Raw genomic sequence first — 18,865 nt, 5'->3', positions numbered from 1 at the left:
TTTTTTTTTTTTTATCAAAGGTTTTGTATCAATTAAGGTTTAGAAATCTGGAGCAAATCTAATCTAAAAAATGTGTCTACTACTTGAAGTTAGTCAAATTAGATGTCAACATGAAAACTTTGCATAATGCATTGCGAGTACAAAAAAATATAGAAATACAATAATATTCACATTTAGCAGATGACTTAAAAATTAAAAAAACAAAAAAGAAAAAGAAAAACAAAATGCTAAATTACTTAATTAAGAAAAAAAACAAAAAATGGGTTCGGGGGAAACAAATATTCACTGTTAATTTTGCCTCTGCCTCTGCAATTCATAGGGATATATGTATGTTATGTTTTTATATATTTTGGTACAGTGTTGGCTCATCTTTTGATGTGTAATGCAAACCCAGATGAGAGCCGCTACCCAAACTTAAATCAGGATGATTAACCTTAGCCAAGCTCAACAAAGAAATTCAAGAAATTTATTTTTTAAAAAATCACATTTTATTTATATTCATATTATTTTATGCATAATTCATGCTTTAAAAATGTAAAAAAGTGAGCCTGACATGCCTATGCATTTTTTACCTTCAAAAATAATTAACAAAAAAAAAGATGTAAGCTGATAATGACCACTAGGGTGCAGCGCTACACTGATTAACATAAGTGTTTTCTACTGTATGTCCTGTGTTGGCAGAGAGAGTCTACTACAAGGACATTACTCAGGTGTTCAGAGGAGGTGACCAGCACTGAACCCCGTGCTATGTATATTTATTATGCATATATAAATACACTCAATTGCATGTATATATTTAAGAAAAAAACATGCTACGTTTATATAATAAATATATTAATGAATGTTATAATTTATATGAATATAAACATACGCATATAAATATTTTGAACATATATGCTGCATGTGTGTGTATTTATATATACATAATAAATATAAAAAGTAGCCCATCCAAAATATGTGATATTATGCAAACAAAAACCTTAATTTTGGATGCGAATAATCACAAATAATTATTTGACATCACTAATATATATATATATATATATATATATATATATATATATATATATATATATATATATATATATATATATATATATATTTTTTTTTTTTTTTTTTTTTTTTTTTTTTTTAATAAAGATCATGATTGCCCACTTCAGGTGTTTCAGATTAGTCAAAGTAATATTCACTGGAGAAACTGACTAGTTTAAAGTTAAAAAAGATCCTTATGCTTTACAAACATTTTCACGTTTCACTTCATAAGACATTAACTGGTGTATTATACATGAAATAATGGATTATTTGGGAATCATTGTGATGATTTTATCAGCTGTTTGGACTCATTCTGACGGCACCCATTCACTGCAGATGATCCAGTGAAAAGCAAGCGATGTAATGTAATTTCTCCAGATCTGTTCTGATGAACTTAACACACTACATGTTGCATTCACAGCAGATTTTCACATTTGGGTGAACTGTTCCTTTAAACACGAGCTTATTTGGCAGTCGAAACTTCCAGTCAAAAACAAACACATAATTCTACTCTAATGTAGTTGTATTTAACCAAAAACGACCCTCAGTTCTTGGCCGTGATTGAATATTTAACGCCATTCTTTGGTTTTGAAATTTCGTGTTCTGCAATTAGTTTTTTTTGTTTTGTTTTGTTTCGTCTCTTTTTTGACAGCTATTTTGAAATAGAAGTGGATTTTGATTGCCTGAACACAGATTCTGTAATGTTTAATTCATTTATTTGAACGATTTAATTGGCTTTTAAAGTTAGTTCGTTCTTTTCACCGCGCGTAACCATGAAGTCGGAATGGTAAACAGCACATAATGCAACTTTAAATGATATTTCAGGTTTGGAAATGGAAAACACATTGCTGGAAAGCCGTTAGAGAACATTCCGGAATAGCTGAGGTTTCACTCATTTTCTCTTTCCACATCCATCATCATGTGCTCAGTACCCCGTGCGTGTTGACAAATACTCTCGAAATCGTCGGACGTAATTAAACACGATACCGAGTCAGCGATCCACCAAATGCTTCTGAAAACCATGGGCTGCGATGTGAGTGCTGAATGCATAAGAACTAAAAGCTGCTGTTTATGATTCTGATAACTTTACACGCATGCGCGTTCACGCTGCCTTCAGGTTTCAGTGAAAGAAGAGTTGGTTTGAAAGGCAAAATGATGATGTTAAGTAATTCAGGTCGAAACTCTTAGCACCGCAACAATACACAGAGTAATGGTTACATCCTCCTCAAACCCAGAAAAAAAAATTAAGAAGAAAAAAATATATATATATTATTATAATTTAATAAAAAAAAAAAAAAAAAAAAAAAAAAAATCTCTCTCTCTCTCTCTCTCTCTCTCTCTCTCTCTCTCTCTCTCTCTCTATATATATATATATATATATATATATATATATATAATATATATATAAAATATAATAATACAAATTAAAATTGATTCATATTTTATTTTATTTGTTTTTCTAAAAAAAGTAAAATTGCATGAAAAGACACAGAAAAGGCAAAAAACAATGATTTTATTTGTTAAAATCACCAATCGGTTTTTAGGTTTCAGGATTTTTATGTCAAACTTTGTTTAAGGCTGATTCTCAACTATGTTATAAAATATTTTAAAAAAATTTATATACTGTTTTATGTTTTATGTGTGTGATATTTAAACTTATTTTCCCATTAAACGCAATTCTACATCTATATACGCTGTATTTAAATTACATATTAATACACTGTAACAATTGGCCTGTTTTATAATTTTCCTATTCAATCGTTATGTCTCCCAAAATGCACAATAAACATGCTTTTGGTCCCGGTGTCCTCTACCTTGGACATGTATAAAATGACTTCCTGTTTCATAAAAGGAAGTCATATTTGGATTGAAATTCCTTTAACATTTTCCTGAGATGTTGCTTTATGACAAACAATTATTATTATTATTATTATTATTATTATTATTATTATTATTATTATTATTATTATTATTTTTATATTTTATTTCTTTGACTATTACAAAAAATATAAACATATTTCCATTAAGATGTAAAAATTTTCACTAAATAAATTTTACCCATCTTTAAAGACCCTGTTGAAGGCGTGTTCATGGTGAAACTTCCAAACATCTGGTATCTCTGTATAGCCCTGAATGTGCTCTGTACATAGAGAAATCCACAAAAATATAATGTCCAATACAGAGGCAAAATCTCTATAACCGGGTCTCAGAATGGATTTTTGCCACTGTATCTAATTACGTCAATGTTGCTTTATCACTACATGAAAATACATACATAATAAAAGTCATTTACCATTACCGTTCTTCATCTGTGCTTCATCTCATTAATAAAATTAGCGTCATAGCTTGGTAGAATCAGACTGTATGTAATGTTGCTTTGCTGATAAACGACACTATCATAAACGAGGCTGGAAAAAAAAAAAAAAAAAAAAAAAAAAGCACAGACCTGTTTCACCCCTCGTCCAAACACCAGTCAGGAAGATTACATTAACGACTTTGAAACCAGGCCAAGTCAGTCCAAACAAAACAGACAGTCTATTTTTTTTTATTTTTTTTGCTCAAATTGAGTTCCATCAGGGGTCCAGACGCTCGGTCAAGCACAGCATTCATGAGGAAAAGATCATCCAGGTGTAAAAAACAGGTCTGAATCGTGGCGAGGTACTGAGACAAACACAGACATTCATCTGGCTAGACTCTGTTTGGGCTGGTCTCATTGTAAACCTGCTTTTGCATGCCCCATTTATTTGATGAAGTGAAGTCAGCGAGTTTGACTTTTTTTTTCTTTAGAACTTTTATTAATATGATAATGAAGAAAGTACAAGAACTTTTGAAGAGGAGATGAAAAAATGATGCGAGCACTGACCACTCAAGACATGACTAAAATCTTCAGTATGAAACATGCATAAAAATGTAAATGAGTGTTTGTAATATAATTATTTTTACATCCTTCTGAGAGACTGGACAATTTTTGCAGGTTTAAAATATCTCATAGATTTATATTTGATGAACGAACTCTGAACTCTGATAATAATAATGATAATAAATATAAAGGTGTGTGTATGTATGTATATATATATATATATAGACTGCATATAATGTGTATATACGTAATATCTATATTTTATGTCATTTTATGCTTTTTACGTGTATATACATATATTATAGTAGTGCTGCCAAATTATTAAAATCATTTTTAACCACATAAAAGTTCTTGCTGACCCAATATATGTGTGTGTGCGGCAAAAATATTTATTGTGTATGTTGAAATACCTAATACACATACTTTCATGCATATATTTATTTAAACAATTGTAGTTTGTCTATTAAATATATTTATTTATAAAATAAAATGTAAGAATAAATATATTCACCTAAATACATTTATTTTTAAATATATGAAGTATGTGTGTACATATATATATAAACATATTTGTTAACAAACTTAATTGCTATTAATCATGTGACAGCAATAATGTGTGTGTGTGTTTGTTTTTGCATTATCATTATTGTACAATTAGTAAAACAAATCAAATTTGAAATGAATATAGTTCTTGAGTACTATGCATTATTATTATTAATAAAAATGCATATACATAATATCTATCCGCTACCTATAATATCTGTACTTAAATGTTATTTTATAGTGCGTATAACTAATAAAAATTGACATACAAAATATCTATTACTATTATACAAAAATTCTACGTTTTATATTATATATGTATTACAGGGTGTTTAGTATATCATTTATTGTCATTTGCATCATTTTACAGTTAATAAAAAAGTCAAATGGCAAAGTAAAGGTGCATTTTAACTGCTTGGGATCTCTTTTTCTTCCCAGACTTCATTTAGGTCGCTTCATTTAGTGTTATTTAACTCACAATATTGTTAAGTATAAAATCCTATGCCTTTGTACTTCTGTTTTAATCAAATCGAATCTTTTCAGTTTTGGTTGACAGTTTGTTTTCTACAGTAACGCAAACATGCAAATGTATCTTTGTATAGTTTATTTTATTTTAAAACAGATGAACAGAAAGCTCGATACATCATATGAGATGATACATACTTGAATATTAGGTAACATAACTGGTGGAACATGAACTAAAAAAATCCTAACGACAACCTACATACAGACTCCGTGACCACTTCAAAGACATTATTTATGATAAATAGTGCCTTTCAATGCAGGTTGAATACAATTCACCAAGACAAATCATAAGTGCACTAGAGAGATTTAACTGTATCTGTGCCGCATGTGGGTTTCTTTTAAAGCAAAATCAAACGCGACAAACCCCTCGAAGTTTACGTACCGTACATTTTACGAACAAAACAAAAACAAAAAAACAGAAGAAGAAGAAAAAAAAAACAATTGATTTTACCATGGGTAAAAGATCCATCTCATATATAAGCCAAGAAAGAACAGAAACTATTAGCGAACTAAAAGACATATGTGAGTCAAAACACAGTATATTACACCGCGCATATCGAAGTTTTGCATAATTATTTAAATGCATTATAATGTACCCTGAATCAATGCTCTCCAGATAAGTGATATAGATTTTCGGCAAGTATAACTCCAACTGTAACAAAAAAAAAAGACATATTCGTTTCGCGATAGCGCTGTTGTGGCTCACTCCTTATCAAATTTTTATCGTTTGTTTTACGCTACAGTACAAATGCATTGCTTGGCTTTACGAACCCCTGCGTTGTCTGCACAACAGGGATCTACTGGAGCTCTTTGCTGTTTTGTTTTTGTATTTAGTTGATTTTTGTTTTTCACCGAAAAAGAGAGTGTCTTGTCTGTTGCCAAAATCTAACAGCTTGTGACCCACGAAGTCGCCCTCTCCCAAACTACAAGTACTGCTCCCCTTTCTCTGCTGGAGAACTTTTAACATTTGCTCTGCAATTTAAAAGAAAAACAAAACATGTTACAAAGAAAACGGAGATCAGGTCCACCGTTTCAGGTGTATTGCAATGCAACAGTCCATGCTTTGTAGGGTGTTTTCACGCACATGCTACAAAATGATACGTATTTACATTTTTTTTTTGTTTTATGGGGTCACGAACAAAGAGGGGTTTGGGGGTGGAGGCCACGCACACAACAGATACGGGGAGGGTGACGATTTTTCAAACACGTTTATTGATCAGATGTTGAAAAAAGGCACACAGATTTTAAGTATGTAGGGTGTAGAAGGGACATTTGCCCAGTCGTACAGACAAGCGTCCAAATTTGGATTCTAGGTGGGAGTGAAGGACACAGATAACAGAGAGTGGAGCTCGGACAGTCCTCGAGTAAAGGCAGGGAGGGTTGGTCAGTCAGGGAAACTAGTCTCACTCAACAACTCATCCCTGAATTAGAGAAGAGAAGAAGACAGACAGAGAAGAACAGCATTAGAGGAACCCGGGACAGAGACAATTGACGAGAGCCTCTCGGTTCTCTGTTTGTTAGCGTGGAAACGTTAGCGGAAATGGATGACGGAAAGCGCGCAGGCGGGTCGTTTGATACGCCAGCAACTTCAGATCTCAGAAAGACAGATGAGTCTCGAGTTACATGACACTTGCGTGCTTTAGAGGTGCTCGTGAAGTTTCTGTTAGTTAAGGAGCGTTAGCTTTTTCAGGTACGACAACCGACGCCTCATTGGTTTTGGAGACAGGAGACCGAACTTTTACTGTCCACTGGTTTTTCACATGATGTGGGAAACGTATGTCGTTCCAGCACCTCTTTGCCTATCAGTCCAACTTATTTTTAAGGTGAGGTACGTTTGTGAGGTTTAGGTCAAAAACCGCTGTATTGGAATGATTAGAAACAATACAATAGCTCCAAAGCTTTTTATCGTCATTCAGTTGTAGTTATTTTACCTGCGTCATGCTGATTGCAAACTGCTGCGATTTTGATTCGTCACATGTGACCCTGAAGCACAGGTCTTAAGTCGCTGGGGCGTAATTTGTGGCGATTCCCAAAAATACATCGCATGGGTCAAAACGATCGATTTTCTTTGATGTCAGGATAGTAAGATCCTGTTTCGTGAAGATATTTAGTACATTTCCTACTGTAAATATATTAAAACTTCATTTTTCATTCATTTCAAGAAATCATTTCGATAAATTCACGGGTGATTTTCTCAGTGTTTCTATGTTTCTCTCAGATTCCAGGTTTTCAAATAGTTTGATCTCTGCCAAATATCGTCCCATCCTAACAAACCATGAATCAACGGAAAGCTCATTTATTCAGCTTTTAAATTGTGCATAAATCTCAGTTTTGCGAAATATACACCCGTGACTGGTTTTGTGGTCCCCGGTCACATATATTCATTATCATAATAAATGCACCAGTTTGTAGCCCAAATAGTTTTTTCTCATACTTTTTTTTGGATTATTTAGCTATAACGTTTAATGAATCGGAAGTCTCACACATTGAAAGAAAATGGGTTATTTCTAAAATATCACTGGATATGTGCTTTGGGCCTTTTTTATATTTTTAGATGATGACACACAGGCAGAATGTCGGTCTAAATCCATTTTTATGCGAATCGGCGACAGCATAAAAATGGTTTTACAATGCAATCGTGTCATAAATAAAGTCCGTTGTCATTCGCTTTTTTCCTTTGTATTCGATTGAGGTTAATTACAGAATGCACCGGATTCCCAAACCTCAGCCTTAAACTGAGCTAATAGATGTTGTTTATTTATGCTCTGCTCATTCTGAGCCATTGTCAGGGCACGTTTTTGTGAATAGGATGCGAATTATGATCAGCACTAATTTTGTGGGTGTTTCGCCTGATTTATTTCTTTTATTGAGTCCAAGTAAACAGAATTATGAGTGGTGTGATTCTCTCTCGGTGAATTACGAGCTCTTTTCTGACACATATTTTGGTCTGAAACCAGTTTTGGACTTTCCCTCGAAAGTGCTTCGTCTAAATAGCATGTTTACAAGTTTCCCACACTGGAGCGCTGGAACTCAGCGGTTTTAAATAAGGTCCTCTATGGTTCTAGTAGGAATTCCCTGCACTTCAGCGGACGGTGGAAGTGACTCCTGGTCTCCTCAATGTGGTGTCAGTGTGACCTTAGTCGGGAACACACATAGCTGGCAAACAGAGCTCCCACCATGCAGAACAAACCAGCCAATCAGAACAGCCACGAACCGTTTCTATCTACGGGCTACGTTCGGATTCAAGCACTGCTTGCTGAATATCGCGCCGTGTATAGTGTACAATGCCTGCCATTAGCATACGCGATGCAAAACAGAATGCATTGCACATCGTCACACGACTTCACTGTTGCATACTGGATTGGATTGGAAATAATAGATGTTTAAATAGCGTTGCATTTTTTTGTTCAAAAACTAAAAAAGTCTTCCTGTCTCATTGAATGACTTTTCACAGTATAGATATTACATACTGCTTTAGCATCATAAGAGCAGTATGCTAGTCCGAACATAGCCCACAAAGAATCTTGTCTTTTTTTGCTTTATTTGCCTTTTAGTTCGGTGAAAGGCAATATAAAAACTGTGACTTTTAAATCAGTTAGACTTTGGTCCGCGGGATGATTTTTTTATATTCACTTCACATAAAAGTCGTTAAGACGTTTTCCTGAAACCCATGTAAAATGACTACAGAAAGAGTCCAGTGTAAATTATAAGTCCGTAGGGATTTCAGCTTTGTAAAATTGGTTTCTTTTTTGGTGAAAATAGCATTTCCATAATTAAAAAGCTTATTTAGGTATGTAACCGTACATGTCAGTGAAGTACAGAATTTCCACGTCTTTGTGAAAATGAAAGTATGGCAAGATACGTACAGTATCTCTGAAAATAAGTACACAAACCACCTTGACCGTAGGCCTAGACAATGTAAATGTTTGTCTGTGTAATAGTTTAGTTTGTGTGTTTTGGACCTGGATAAAACGGTCGGTGCGAGTGAGAAGGTGTGCTCATGGTGGGAAGAGCTCTGTCTCTTGTACCCGCTGCTCTTTATATTTATAGTTTTTCCTTTTCTGCAGTGCTTTTTATTTTATTTTTTGTATTTACACGTACTCCCTGGCTGTAGAGGGTTGAGATTGCCGGTAGAACTGCTGTCCTCTTCTGTCCTCGTTAACGCAGGAGCAGCAGAGGAACGAGCCGCCCAGCATCATCAGGATGGCAGCCGCCCACCCCACAAAGAGGGCGGGGCCAAACTCATACCTGAAAGACAATCACAAGATAATGTAATCAGGCTATTTTTTCTATGCAGATAAAAAACACCTCACCCTAAATTCAACATAAAACAAGAAATGTACTTGCATCCTATAGGGTATATATATATATATATATATATATATATATATATATATATATATATATATATATATATATATATATATATATATAAAATGTCATATATATTATATGTTACAGTATTCAAAAAGAAATGGCTTTTTATGAGTAAATTCCACACATAATTACAAAGGAATGAAATTAAACTAAAACACTAGTAGAAATGTAATTTTTAATATAATTTTTCACTGAAACAGGATGTATTTTTATTTATTTATTTATTTATTTTTGTTTCGTAAAAGGTACTAAAATAATCAGTTTTTTAATTTACAACTTTGGAAACTCAGTTTTACAGTTAAGAAATAAAACATAAATACTATGTTTTATTTGTTTTATTATATAAATACATTACATATGTATGTTTAATGAATGCCTTTATAGTATAAATTATACAATTATTATTGCATTTTGTATATTAAATTTTAAAGTTTGTATTTGTACATATTTTTACATTACCCATGTATTTTGTATATTTTTGATTTTATATATATATATATATATATATATATATATATATATATATATATATATATATATATATATATATATATATATATATAAAAGAAATTAAATATATTTAAATATAATTCAATATTTTTTATATGAAAGTTTCAGACATTTGGTTGGCTTTCAATATAGTATTAATGAGACAAATATGTTTATCTGCACAAAAAAAAAAAAAAAAAAAATAAAATACCAGTTTCAACCTACCTGGCATTAACTGGCGTATTCGGATCGAAGAAATGGTAGGAGACCTGTGTGGCGTACCATGACACAGCCACCAGCGTGCACACACCTACACATGGTAGAAATCACAGTCTTAGCGCTGTCATTGACCATATCTCTGTTTGTTTATTTTCAGGCTTTACAGAATGTGCTAATGTGACCCGACTAGCCACTTCCTGTTTACTTCTGCATGTCAGACGAGTCAGAAGCGGTACAGTGACTGATGACCAAAACAGACCTCAAGAATGTGGAGGCTAATGGAGGAATGTCAATTTATTTACCAAAACTAATTTACGCTGAATGATTTACTGGACCGAGGTATGTGTGACATTGACCTAGATAAAGCAATTTTCTCATTCTTACCACAGTTACACTCAGTGCAGAGCGTAGTAATGACTTTGTTTATGTTGTTGCTCAAAGTCCGCAGTAAGCTTATTGGCATGATCATCTCAAATCAATCCAGTGCACGTGAGCATCACAAAGACAAATGGTCACAAACGTGATTTAACATATTTTCACCAAGCTTGTATGAATGCAGTGTTTAGAGTGGGTCTGGAGACTCACCTGAGAGCAGGAACAGACTCCCTCCAGAGATGGCGATCTTGCTCTTGGTGGATGGGTTGTTGTCACCCACCTTTGTGCATTTCATCCCCACCACGCTCACAATGATAGCGATGAATCCCATCAGCACTGAGATCACCATCAGAGCTCGACACGTCTGAATGTGGACTGAAAAAACAAACACACAAATATAGCAGAGAGTTTAAGTGGGAATATTTATTTATAGTCTTAATCCATTTTGTCTTTTTTTATTTACCAGTAATAATTATATATATATATACATTCATACATACATACATATATAATTATTATTATTATTATTATTTTTATTATTTTAATTATTAGACATTATGAGACGTTATGAGGTATTGGATTAGATATTAATCAATATTAATTATATATTAATATAATTAAATATAAGAAATAGTATAAATACTTCTTTAAGACTTACTTTACAAATAAAAATAGTTTATTATTTTTTCTGCCTACATTTGACACACCAATTATTAGATTATTATTATTATCTTATTTCATTAGCTATTACTATCATCAGAATCCTAACACTGCAAATTATATTATTAAACTGTGTTTTGTTTCGTCCGTCTAATATGTTTAGAATGTATTATTAATTTGTATTTTATAATAAATGAATTACTTTAAATCAATTTATAGAATAATCCGTTTGACATTTTATTTGTAATTTTATTCTGTCCTATGGCCTTAGCATTTTCTTAGCATTAGTTTTAAGCACAAAAACTTTGAGTACTTTATTTATTTTCCGACTTTTTTGCATTCGCCTAAATTTGACACCAGGCTATATGAAACCAAATTCTTAATTCTTTTAAAATCATTTTTACCATACGCAAAATGCACATTTTATATAGAGGAACATTTCATTTGGACATGTTGCGGACACATTAAACTCTCCCAGAGCTGCAGAATGAACATTTAGCATCATTTCGAGCGTTGTTTAGTAGTGATTTTTAGCTGCTGTAATACATTAAAATTCCATGAATAGCCCACACGGTGTTCGGTTCATGCATAATGTTGTAGGAGTGACATTTTTACATGTTTCGCACAGAGGGGATTACTGTGGCTTTCCTACAAAGAGGGATTGTTTTCCATGCCTGTGCCTCTGCTTTTGTGTGACAGCTACATGCTAACATCCCAGTTCAGCATGGATAATGACTTCAACTTCAACTCGGAATCGCACAATAGCGGCAGACCACGAACCCTTTTGATCCGTCCATGCATTGTTATTCACATCTCCTCAAAAGAAGAGTTCAGATGGCTACATGCAATAGGAATCACCTCTGTAGCCCTCCCATTTTTCGGCAGAAGCTTTGAAAGTGTTGCATCAAACACGAATCGAAGCCATAAAATAAGTATAACAGCGTCTCAAAGAAGTCAAGAACTGAGGAGAGATTATCACACGACTTTTGATGTTTGATTTATGCGCGAAGAGGCCGCCTTTGAAGCGGGATTTTAGCGCTTTATAAGAGAGGTCTTATTTTGCGGCCTTTCATCCTTGTTTTGCTTCGTTTCTTGATTTGTAAGGAGAGCGCTTCGCGGAGTAACGCCGTGATCTCAAGGTCGTGTTTGAATGAGGGTAGTTAGACTCCGGGTGAAGGGTGGAGGGTCCTCCCACAATCCCTCGTCCAGTGCCAACGTTGGCAGCGCCTGGCACGGACGAAAGGAAGGCAAGCGCACGTACAATGGCAGAGAATATGCTTCAAGAGAAGCTGCATGTGAGGCTCGGCCATTGTCTATTGTTTGCGCTTGTGGGCTGCTACACACGTCATTGAAAACATCTCTCAATGCATCCCTCACACAAATCGCTTATTTATGACGTCATAATTATTTTTGACGCCCTCGATGAGGATTTCTTAAACATTGTTCTTACCCATGCAGATAGATTTAGATTTGTTACCAGATGGCCGAAATTTGCATGAATTTAGTTTCCATTTCTTTTTGTATTCTGGTTGTCCCTTTGCGTTATAGTTAATACTTTCTGGGTGGCTCTGCTTACTTTTCAAAATCAACCTTAACTAATAGGTTTAAATAAAGCAACAGGGAAAGTTGAGAGTCTATTAATATGTTTCCTCAAAACAATTCACAATTTCACTAACATATTTAATTTTTTCTGTGTGAGATAGATAGATAGATAGATAGATAGATAGATAGATAGATAGATAGATAGATAGATAGATAGATAGATAGATAGATAGATATTTTTCTTTCCCTATTGGCAGATTATTTAGCTTCTTCTAAGTAAAAAGTAACTTCATTTTGACTTGTGTTTTCTGAAAATATTTCTTGGTTAGGAAATTATGATTTAAGAATTATGAGATATTTTGGCTGACATATATTGACACAACAAAACACTATCATTTTTGTCTGCATTGCATGCAGTATTTCCCTGGACACATTTACAGTGCATGTTTCATACCTTTGAATTACCGTAGCTAAAGTGTGCTTCACAGAGATGTTGTTTTATCCTAAATACCGTGTTTAGTTGTCAGCGCATAATAACAGTTGTTCAAGAAAAGACACTAGAACTTCAGCAGAAAAGGGGCAAACAATGCAAGTTTGTGGGAGGCTGTCTGTACATACAGAAGCCAGAACATTGCAGTCACTATCCAACCAGATGACCTAAGGCTGGGAGGAGGGGGGGGGCAATGGAATCAGATGGTCCCGTCACCCTTTGTGGGACGAGGGTTACAGATTCCACCACCAGCAGTACAGTACTGAGTGTAGTCTTTGTGTATGAGCAGCGGATGTGTGATAGAGATGTTTTTAAAGCCAAATGATATTCCACAAAACAGTAATGAGGCAGAAAGTGTCAGCCAAGGCCATGAAAGGTCTTTGGATGAATATTCCATGCATAAATCTGTCAGATCTCATGTGGAAAGTTGTTCCTTGATGAAGCTAAGTGGCATTAATACCAGTATTTTAGACAACATTGCTGTGGTGTTTGCTTTGGAAATTCAACAAAGCCTACAGCAATGATGACTACGATTAATGGCGCTCTTTAAAGTAATAAGATATTTTTCGATGGTACTTTGTTGCATTTTCGGTTCAGCAGAGAATATTTTCCTCATAAAGAACCATTTTCGGCTTCATAGGATTGTTGGGGTTACTAATTGGTTCTTTGGAGATTAAAACTGCTTTTGATGTTGCGTTATACTTTAGTTCTTCTGGTCGATAAATTGATCACAGTAGATGCTCTTTGTGTGGAACAAGTTCTCCATTGGAAGTTCTCCAATTACATCATATAAGAACCTTTTTGGTTTTGTTTGGAACCTTTATCAGACAAAATCTGTAACAACAAATGTAGCCAATCTTATTTGCTGTCAAATGTTTGTTTGCTTATAATCTCCTCTAAACAACGATGAAGACGACCTGTGTGTTGTGTGGGGATGTGCATTCTGAACATATCTTTGGTGTTTGCCTAAACACTGGCCTTTTCTTCTCAACACAACTGCCATTCATCACTTCGAGACAATACGCTGTTATTAAAGCAATGATGCAGAATATAAGATGGCAAACTGTTTTCTCTGAACCATGCCACATTTATATTTCGTTTTCATTTTGAAAGTGTCTCATAACTCCGTTACAATGTGTCACTGCCTGCAATGGTATGATATTTAACCACAAATCACAAACAGATGTGGCTATGATGCTATTTGTCATGGAAGAAAAATTTAATCATCCTAAACGTGCAATCATCAGCCACCATTCATAATTGATTTTTAGAGACGTCGTCTTCCCAGGACGGTCCCAGAAATAAACGAGAAGTGACTGATTCTGATTAGACATAACAAGACCCCACAAAATTGACAATGACAGTGGCGCTAAATGTTGATTAATCGGCATGTAATTGCATTCAACGGCAGTCTGGTAGAGTCAGCGCTTCAGTGAGGGTAATGTCACATAAGACTTTCATTATAATATGTCAAAATGCACATATTTTAATTTGATCGATTAAACGAGTTGATTAAAACCATGTGCACACAGCAGCTCTCTTGTTTGCGCTTTTTTTTGCCACCAACCTATTCTAGCCAAAGAATCTTGATTTAATTATTATTTCATATAAAGTTTTTTTTAGATTTGTGTTTTTCATAAAACTTGAACAAATTTATCGTATGCTCAAAATGAAAGTTTCTTTACTGGCATCTATGGTTCTGTTAAGTCCATGGTACCTAGCCTTTGCACAATGAGAGGAAAAGGTTCTTTTAAATATTAAAATGTTCTTCACACTAGAAAAAAAAAACCCCAATGGTTCTTCTGGAACCCTTATTTTCATCAAAGTTTAACATACTTATGCCATTCTATCTAAACCAATATGCCTGACTTTCTTCTTCTGTGGAATACTTTGAATAATATTTTTGCTTGTACATGGAAAAACATCCTACTAAAGACCTTTTTGTGTACTCATACAGGTGACATGAATTTGAGTAAATGATGGTAGAACTGTGAACCACCCTTTTTCTTTGTTTAGTACTTACCATCCAGCGAGAGCAAGGAGTCAAAGATCTTGCACTGCACCTGGCCCGTACTCTGAGATGCACAGGACATCCACAGGCCTTCATACAAGCCCACGGCCATAATGATGGCATCCCCTGCATAAGAGGACTGCTTCCATTGGGGCAGCACCGTAGTGGAGATGATGCCAATCCATCCACCCAGAGCGAGAAAATAGCCCAGAAGCTGAAACCCAGAGTTTGCCATAATTGTCCTTTTCAAACTTCGGTTTCAGAGTAGAATTAGAGTTCAGCGAATTTCTCCAGTCAGGAAGCCACCTGCAATTCCCTCAAGAACGTGTAAAGAAATCCACCTCGCTCAGAATGAGTCGAACGAATCGAGGTGAGCAGTCAAAGTCTGTCTGATTCTCGCCAACTCTTCGGTCACTCGTTGTATCCCTTTGTAACTCTCGTTCGCTTCAGTATCTCTCATTTGGAGGCTTCCTGTGACATCCCCTGATTCTGTCTAAAACTGAGTCCTTCAAGTCTCCTCTCTGAAGGTACCCCACTTCTGGAGCCTGTGGAAAGAGCGTTTGAGATGCCCAGGATGCCGTCAGGATGTGGTTGAGTGCTGCTTTACTGTCTGCATAGCTGTTCTTGTCACACACCAGTGCGTCTGGATGGTGCTCAGGGGGCAGAGCAGCGGGAATGGGGGGAAAAAAAGGACGGAGAATACTTCACAGACAAAAAAAAAAGCCTTGACAGAGTGAATGCATTGGGGGGTGGAGTGCCAGGCTGATGATTACTCTCTGATTGGTGGTTTAGTGAAGAGAAACGCCTACTGAAAATACTGCAGGAGGGACTAATTAAGCCCAGATGTCACTTGTGGAGTCAATCCGCAAGAGTGGGACGTGCGATACTCCACAAAGCCCTAATTGCGTAAAATTCTCAAAGTGAGCAAGTGTCTTCAAATCTTCACAGTCATGTGTGGATTAAAGTTATTGCTCCTGTGTCAGAAATGTGGCATCTGTTGGGTGAAGTTGTTTTCCCCATTTGAATGCGTTCCCCCACTGACCCTTGTGAAGCACTACAGAGGCGCATAAATCAGCGTTTAAACTGTGCTCGTTTGAAAGGAAGTGTCACCCGCACACAAAAACTCTTGCTTCTGGTGGAGATTTAGGGGTTGGCCTGTGACAGCTCAGAGGATCTCCATGGGAACTCGCTCGGTTTAATCACCGAATGAGGGAAACACACAGCGGGTCTTGCTGCAAGGAATGGAGGCGCCTTTTGGGTCTGATCATGGAGCAGTTGAACAGATTGTGAAAAACTTTCAGTAACAAACGTAGAAAATGATTTTCATTTACTCATTTATTTTTGTGGAGAAATTGCAAGAGACTTGACCAATGCAACCATGGCATCATGATGTCAGGCTTTTATACGCTGCTGCTAATGTGTTCCACACATTACCATATTATTTTCAGATATTATTACATACATGTATTAGTGTGAGGCTGTTGACCTGCTAACTTGACCTGCATACATACAGTATAGTTAAGTAAACTCATATATACTATACAGCAAATGTCAGCTGTCTAATTTAAATTTTCTTGAAAAATGTAACTATATTATCATCAAGCTCTTTATAAATCTATTTATTTACAAGTATGAATAACTTTATGCTCACACATACAATGTATTTATGTAGGGCGATATATAATGTGAGACAAATTTCAACTGCTTGATTGCTTGTATTATTGATAAATGTATTATCACCTAGCTCTCAAAATCTGACTACAAGGCATGAAGATAAGGGTTCATTTGTAAACTAGTTAGACTAAGTCTGTTACTCACCATTGTGTCTTTCCAAACCACATTTTTTTTTAATTACATCTGAGAACACAACTGATGCATTCAAGGCTCAGAAAAGGTTCTATCATAATAATCCATTCGATATTAGTCGTTCAGCTGTGATTTTATTAAGCTATGAGTATACTTTTTGTGCATCTAAAGATTTTGACAGAGAGTATGCCTTGCAATTTTTTATCTAGCCTTATGCATTCGAACTTTAATATATGTATTACATAGTACCTTTCTGGGCCTTGAACATGTCTTAACTTGTGTTCGGAAGATGAACAAAGGTCTTACAAATTTGGAATGATATGAAGGTGATAAATGAATGAATTTAAATGTTTAGGTGAACTTTACCTTTAAGATTATAAACATTAGCATCATGATTTTCTGTAAATCCTCTTTGAAACAATGTGAATTATAAAAGATTTTCATCCTGGCCCAAGTGAAAAGCCTTAGATCCATTCAACAGAATGCTTCTCCTCGTCAAGTCAAATTATCATGATTTGAGTTTAATACTCTAGGTACTTACAGGTAATTAATTACTCCAGGTAATTCATTTTCATTAATTAATAAAATTGCAAGTCATACTCTCTGCCAAAATCTTTAGATGCATAAAAAGTATTCTTATAGCTTAATAAAATCACAGTTGAACGACTAATCTCAAATGGACTATTATGATAGTACCTTTCTGGGCCTTGAATGCGTCAGTTGTGTTCTCAGTTTCTACCAAATTCCTAACTCTACATATGAGCAATAGCAACAGTAATGCTTGCCTTATCAAAGACCACAAATAATAAAATACATTGAGGAAAGAGAAAGAACACACTGACCTACATATTTTGCAAGCATAGAGCTACAGCTACAACAACAAAAACATCCCAAAAAAACCTCCAGACCTCAAACTGCAATCAACTTTTGGACCATTTTAAATTAGATAATTAATCTGGCGTCTAAGAACTCGTAGATGGCCATTACACAAGAGCTGTGAACAGGGAATTATGAAAAACAAGTCATTATTTCATTGACCTCGAAGAGGTGGAGCAGTTCTGTGTTTTCCAAAACGTCTCATTAGGTTTTTCTTTGAAGCATCCTCTCGAAACAGGATTAGCCTCCACGGTCCATCCCGACACAGAGTCAAGGGTCGAATGCTCACTCGGGGGCCCCTGGGATTGGTGTTATTACAGGGAGAGGGGTTAATTATCTAGATAGCAATGAACCTTCTTTTTTTTTTTACAGAGACCACAAGACTATCCATTCCTTCTTTCCATTCATCCACAACCCCATTCCTCAATACAAGTCACACACATGCACAAAAATAAATTCATAATCTCAGCCCCCGTCCCATGCACCGATAACCCTAGGGTTGCTGTTTACATTCGAGTGGGTCTCACTGAACTATGTAGCTCAGACAAACCCTTTTACAAACAGCTCATCAGCCCATCTCTCTGCATGGATTAAAATACCGTGTAACCATGCTTGTATGCGCCTGCACAAAACCCACCGGGGGTAACAAGACAAATCCAATGTTCACGGGGGTCAGCATGGGAGATAAATAGACTAATAGATGAAGTAGATTAACTTGAACTGCATACTTCCTTAATATTTTAACAATTGAAACAATGTCTTGTAACTGGTAATGTAAAAAATGTGTGTCAAATTAAATTACTAAATTACATTTTTATTTTATTTCTCCCTTTGTCTTGATCTGTTTCACAAATGTATCAACAAATCCTGATTTCTAGGACAATTACCACCTTTTTTTTTTTTTTTACGCAGGGCAAATTTAGAAGTTTACAAAAGATTTGGGTATATGGGTATTAAAAAATGTGTCTGTTTAAAGTACTCCTTATTTTGCAGACTTAATTGTCTATAGTGAAGTTATATATGGCTCAAGTATTTATTCTTTTATTTGCTCTGTAAAATG

General features: G+C 35.0%; 1 protein-coding gene across 2 annotated transcripts; it reads right to left on the bottom strand.

The window, feature by feature from the left end:
- Nucleotides 1–5,024: 5,024 nt before the first annotated feature.
- Nucleotides 5,025–15,813, bottom strand: cldn19 (claudin 19). 2 transcript variants are annotated; one of them, XM_043252524.1, is made up of 5 exons: nucleotides 15,136–15,813; nucleotides 10,631–10,795; nucleotides 10,052–10,136; nucleotides 9,062–9,208; nucleotides 5,025–5,932 (listed from the first exon to the last, which is right to left on the bottom strand). In XM_043252524.1, exons 1-5 carry the CDS (start codon nucleotides 15,356–15,358, stop codon nucleotides 5,884–5,886), a joined length of 669 nt encoding a protein of 222 aa, XP_043108459.1. In that variant the 5' UTR covers nucleotides 15,359–15,813; the 3' UTR covers nucleotides 5,025–5,883. The 2 variants fall into 2 exon arrangements, with proteins under 2 accessions (XP_043108459.1, XP_043108460.1); XM_043252525.1 differs by having other exon boundaries at nucleotides 5,025–6,381; nucleotides 15,136–15,812.
- Between the last annotated feature and the right edge of the window lie 3,052 nt (nucleotides 15,814–18,865).

This window comes from Puntigrus tetrazona, chromosome 11 (genome assembly GCF_018831695.1).
Source record: "Puntigrus tetrazona isolate hp1 chromosome 11, ASM1883169v1, whole genome shotgun sequence".
NCBI classification, from domain to species: Eukaryota; Metazoa; Chordata; class Actinopteri; order Cypriniformes; family Cyprinidae; genus Puntigrus; species Puntigrus tetrazona.
The sequence above is the reverse complement of the archived record's forward strand: the minus strand, read 5'-3'. Positions and strand labels throughout refer to the sequence as shown.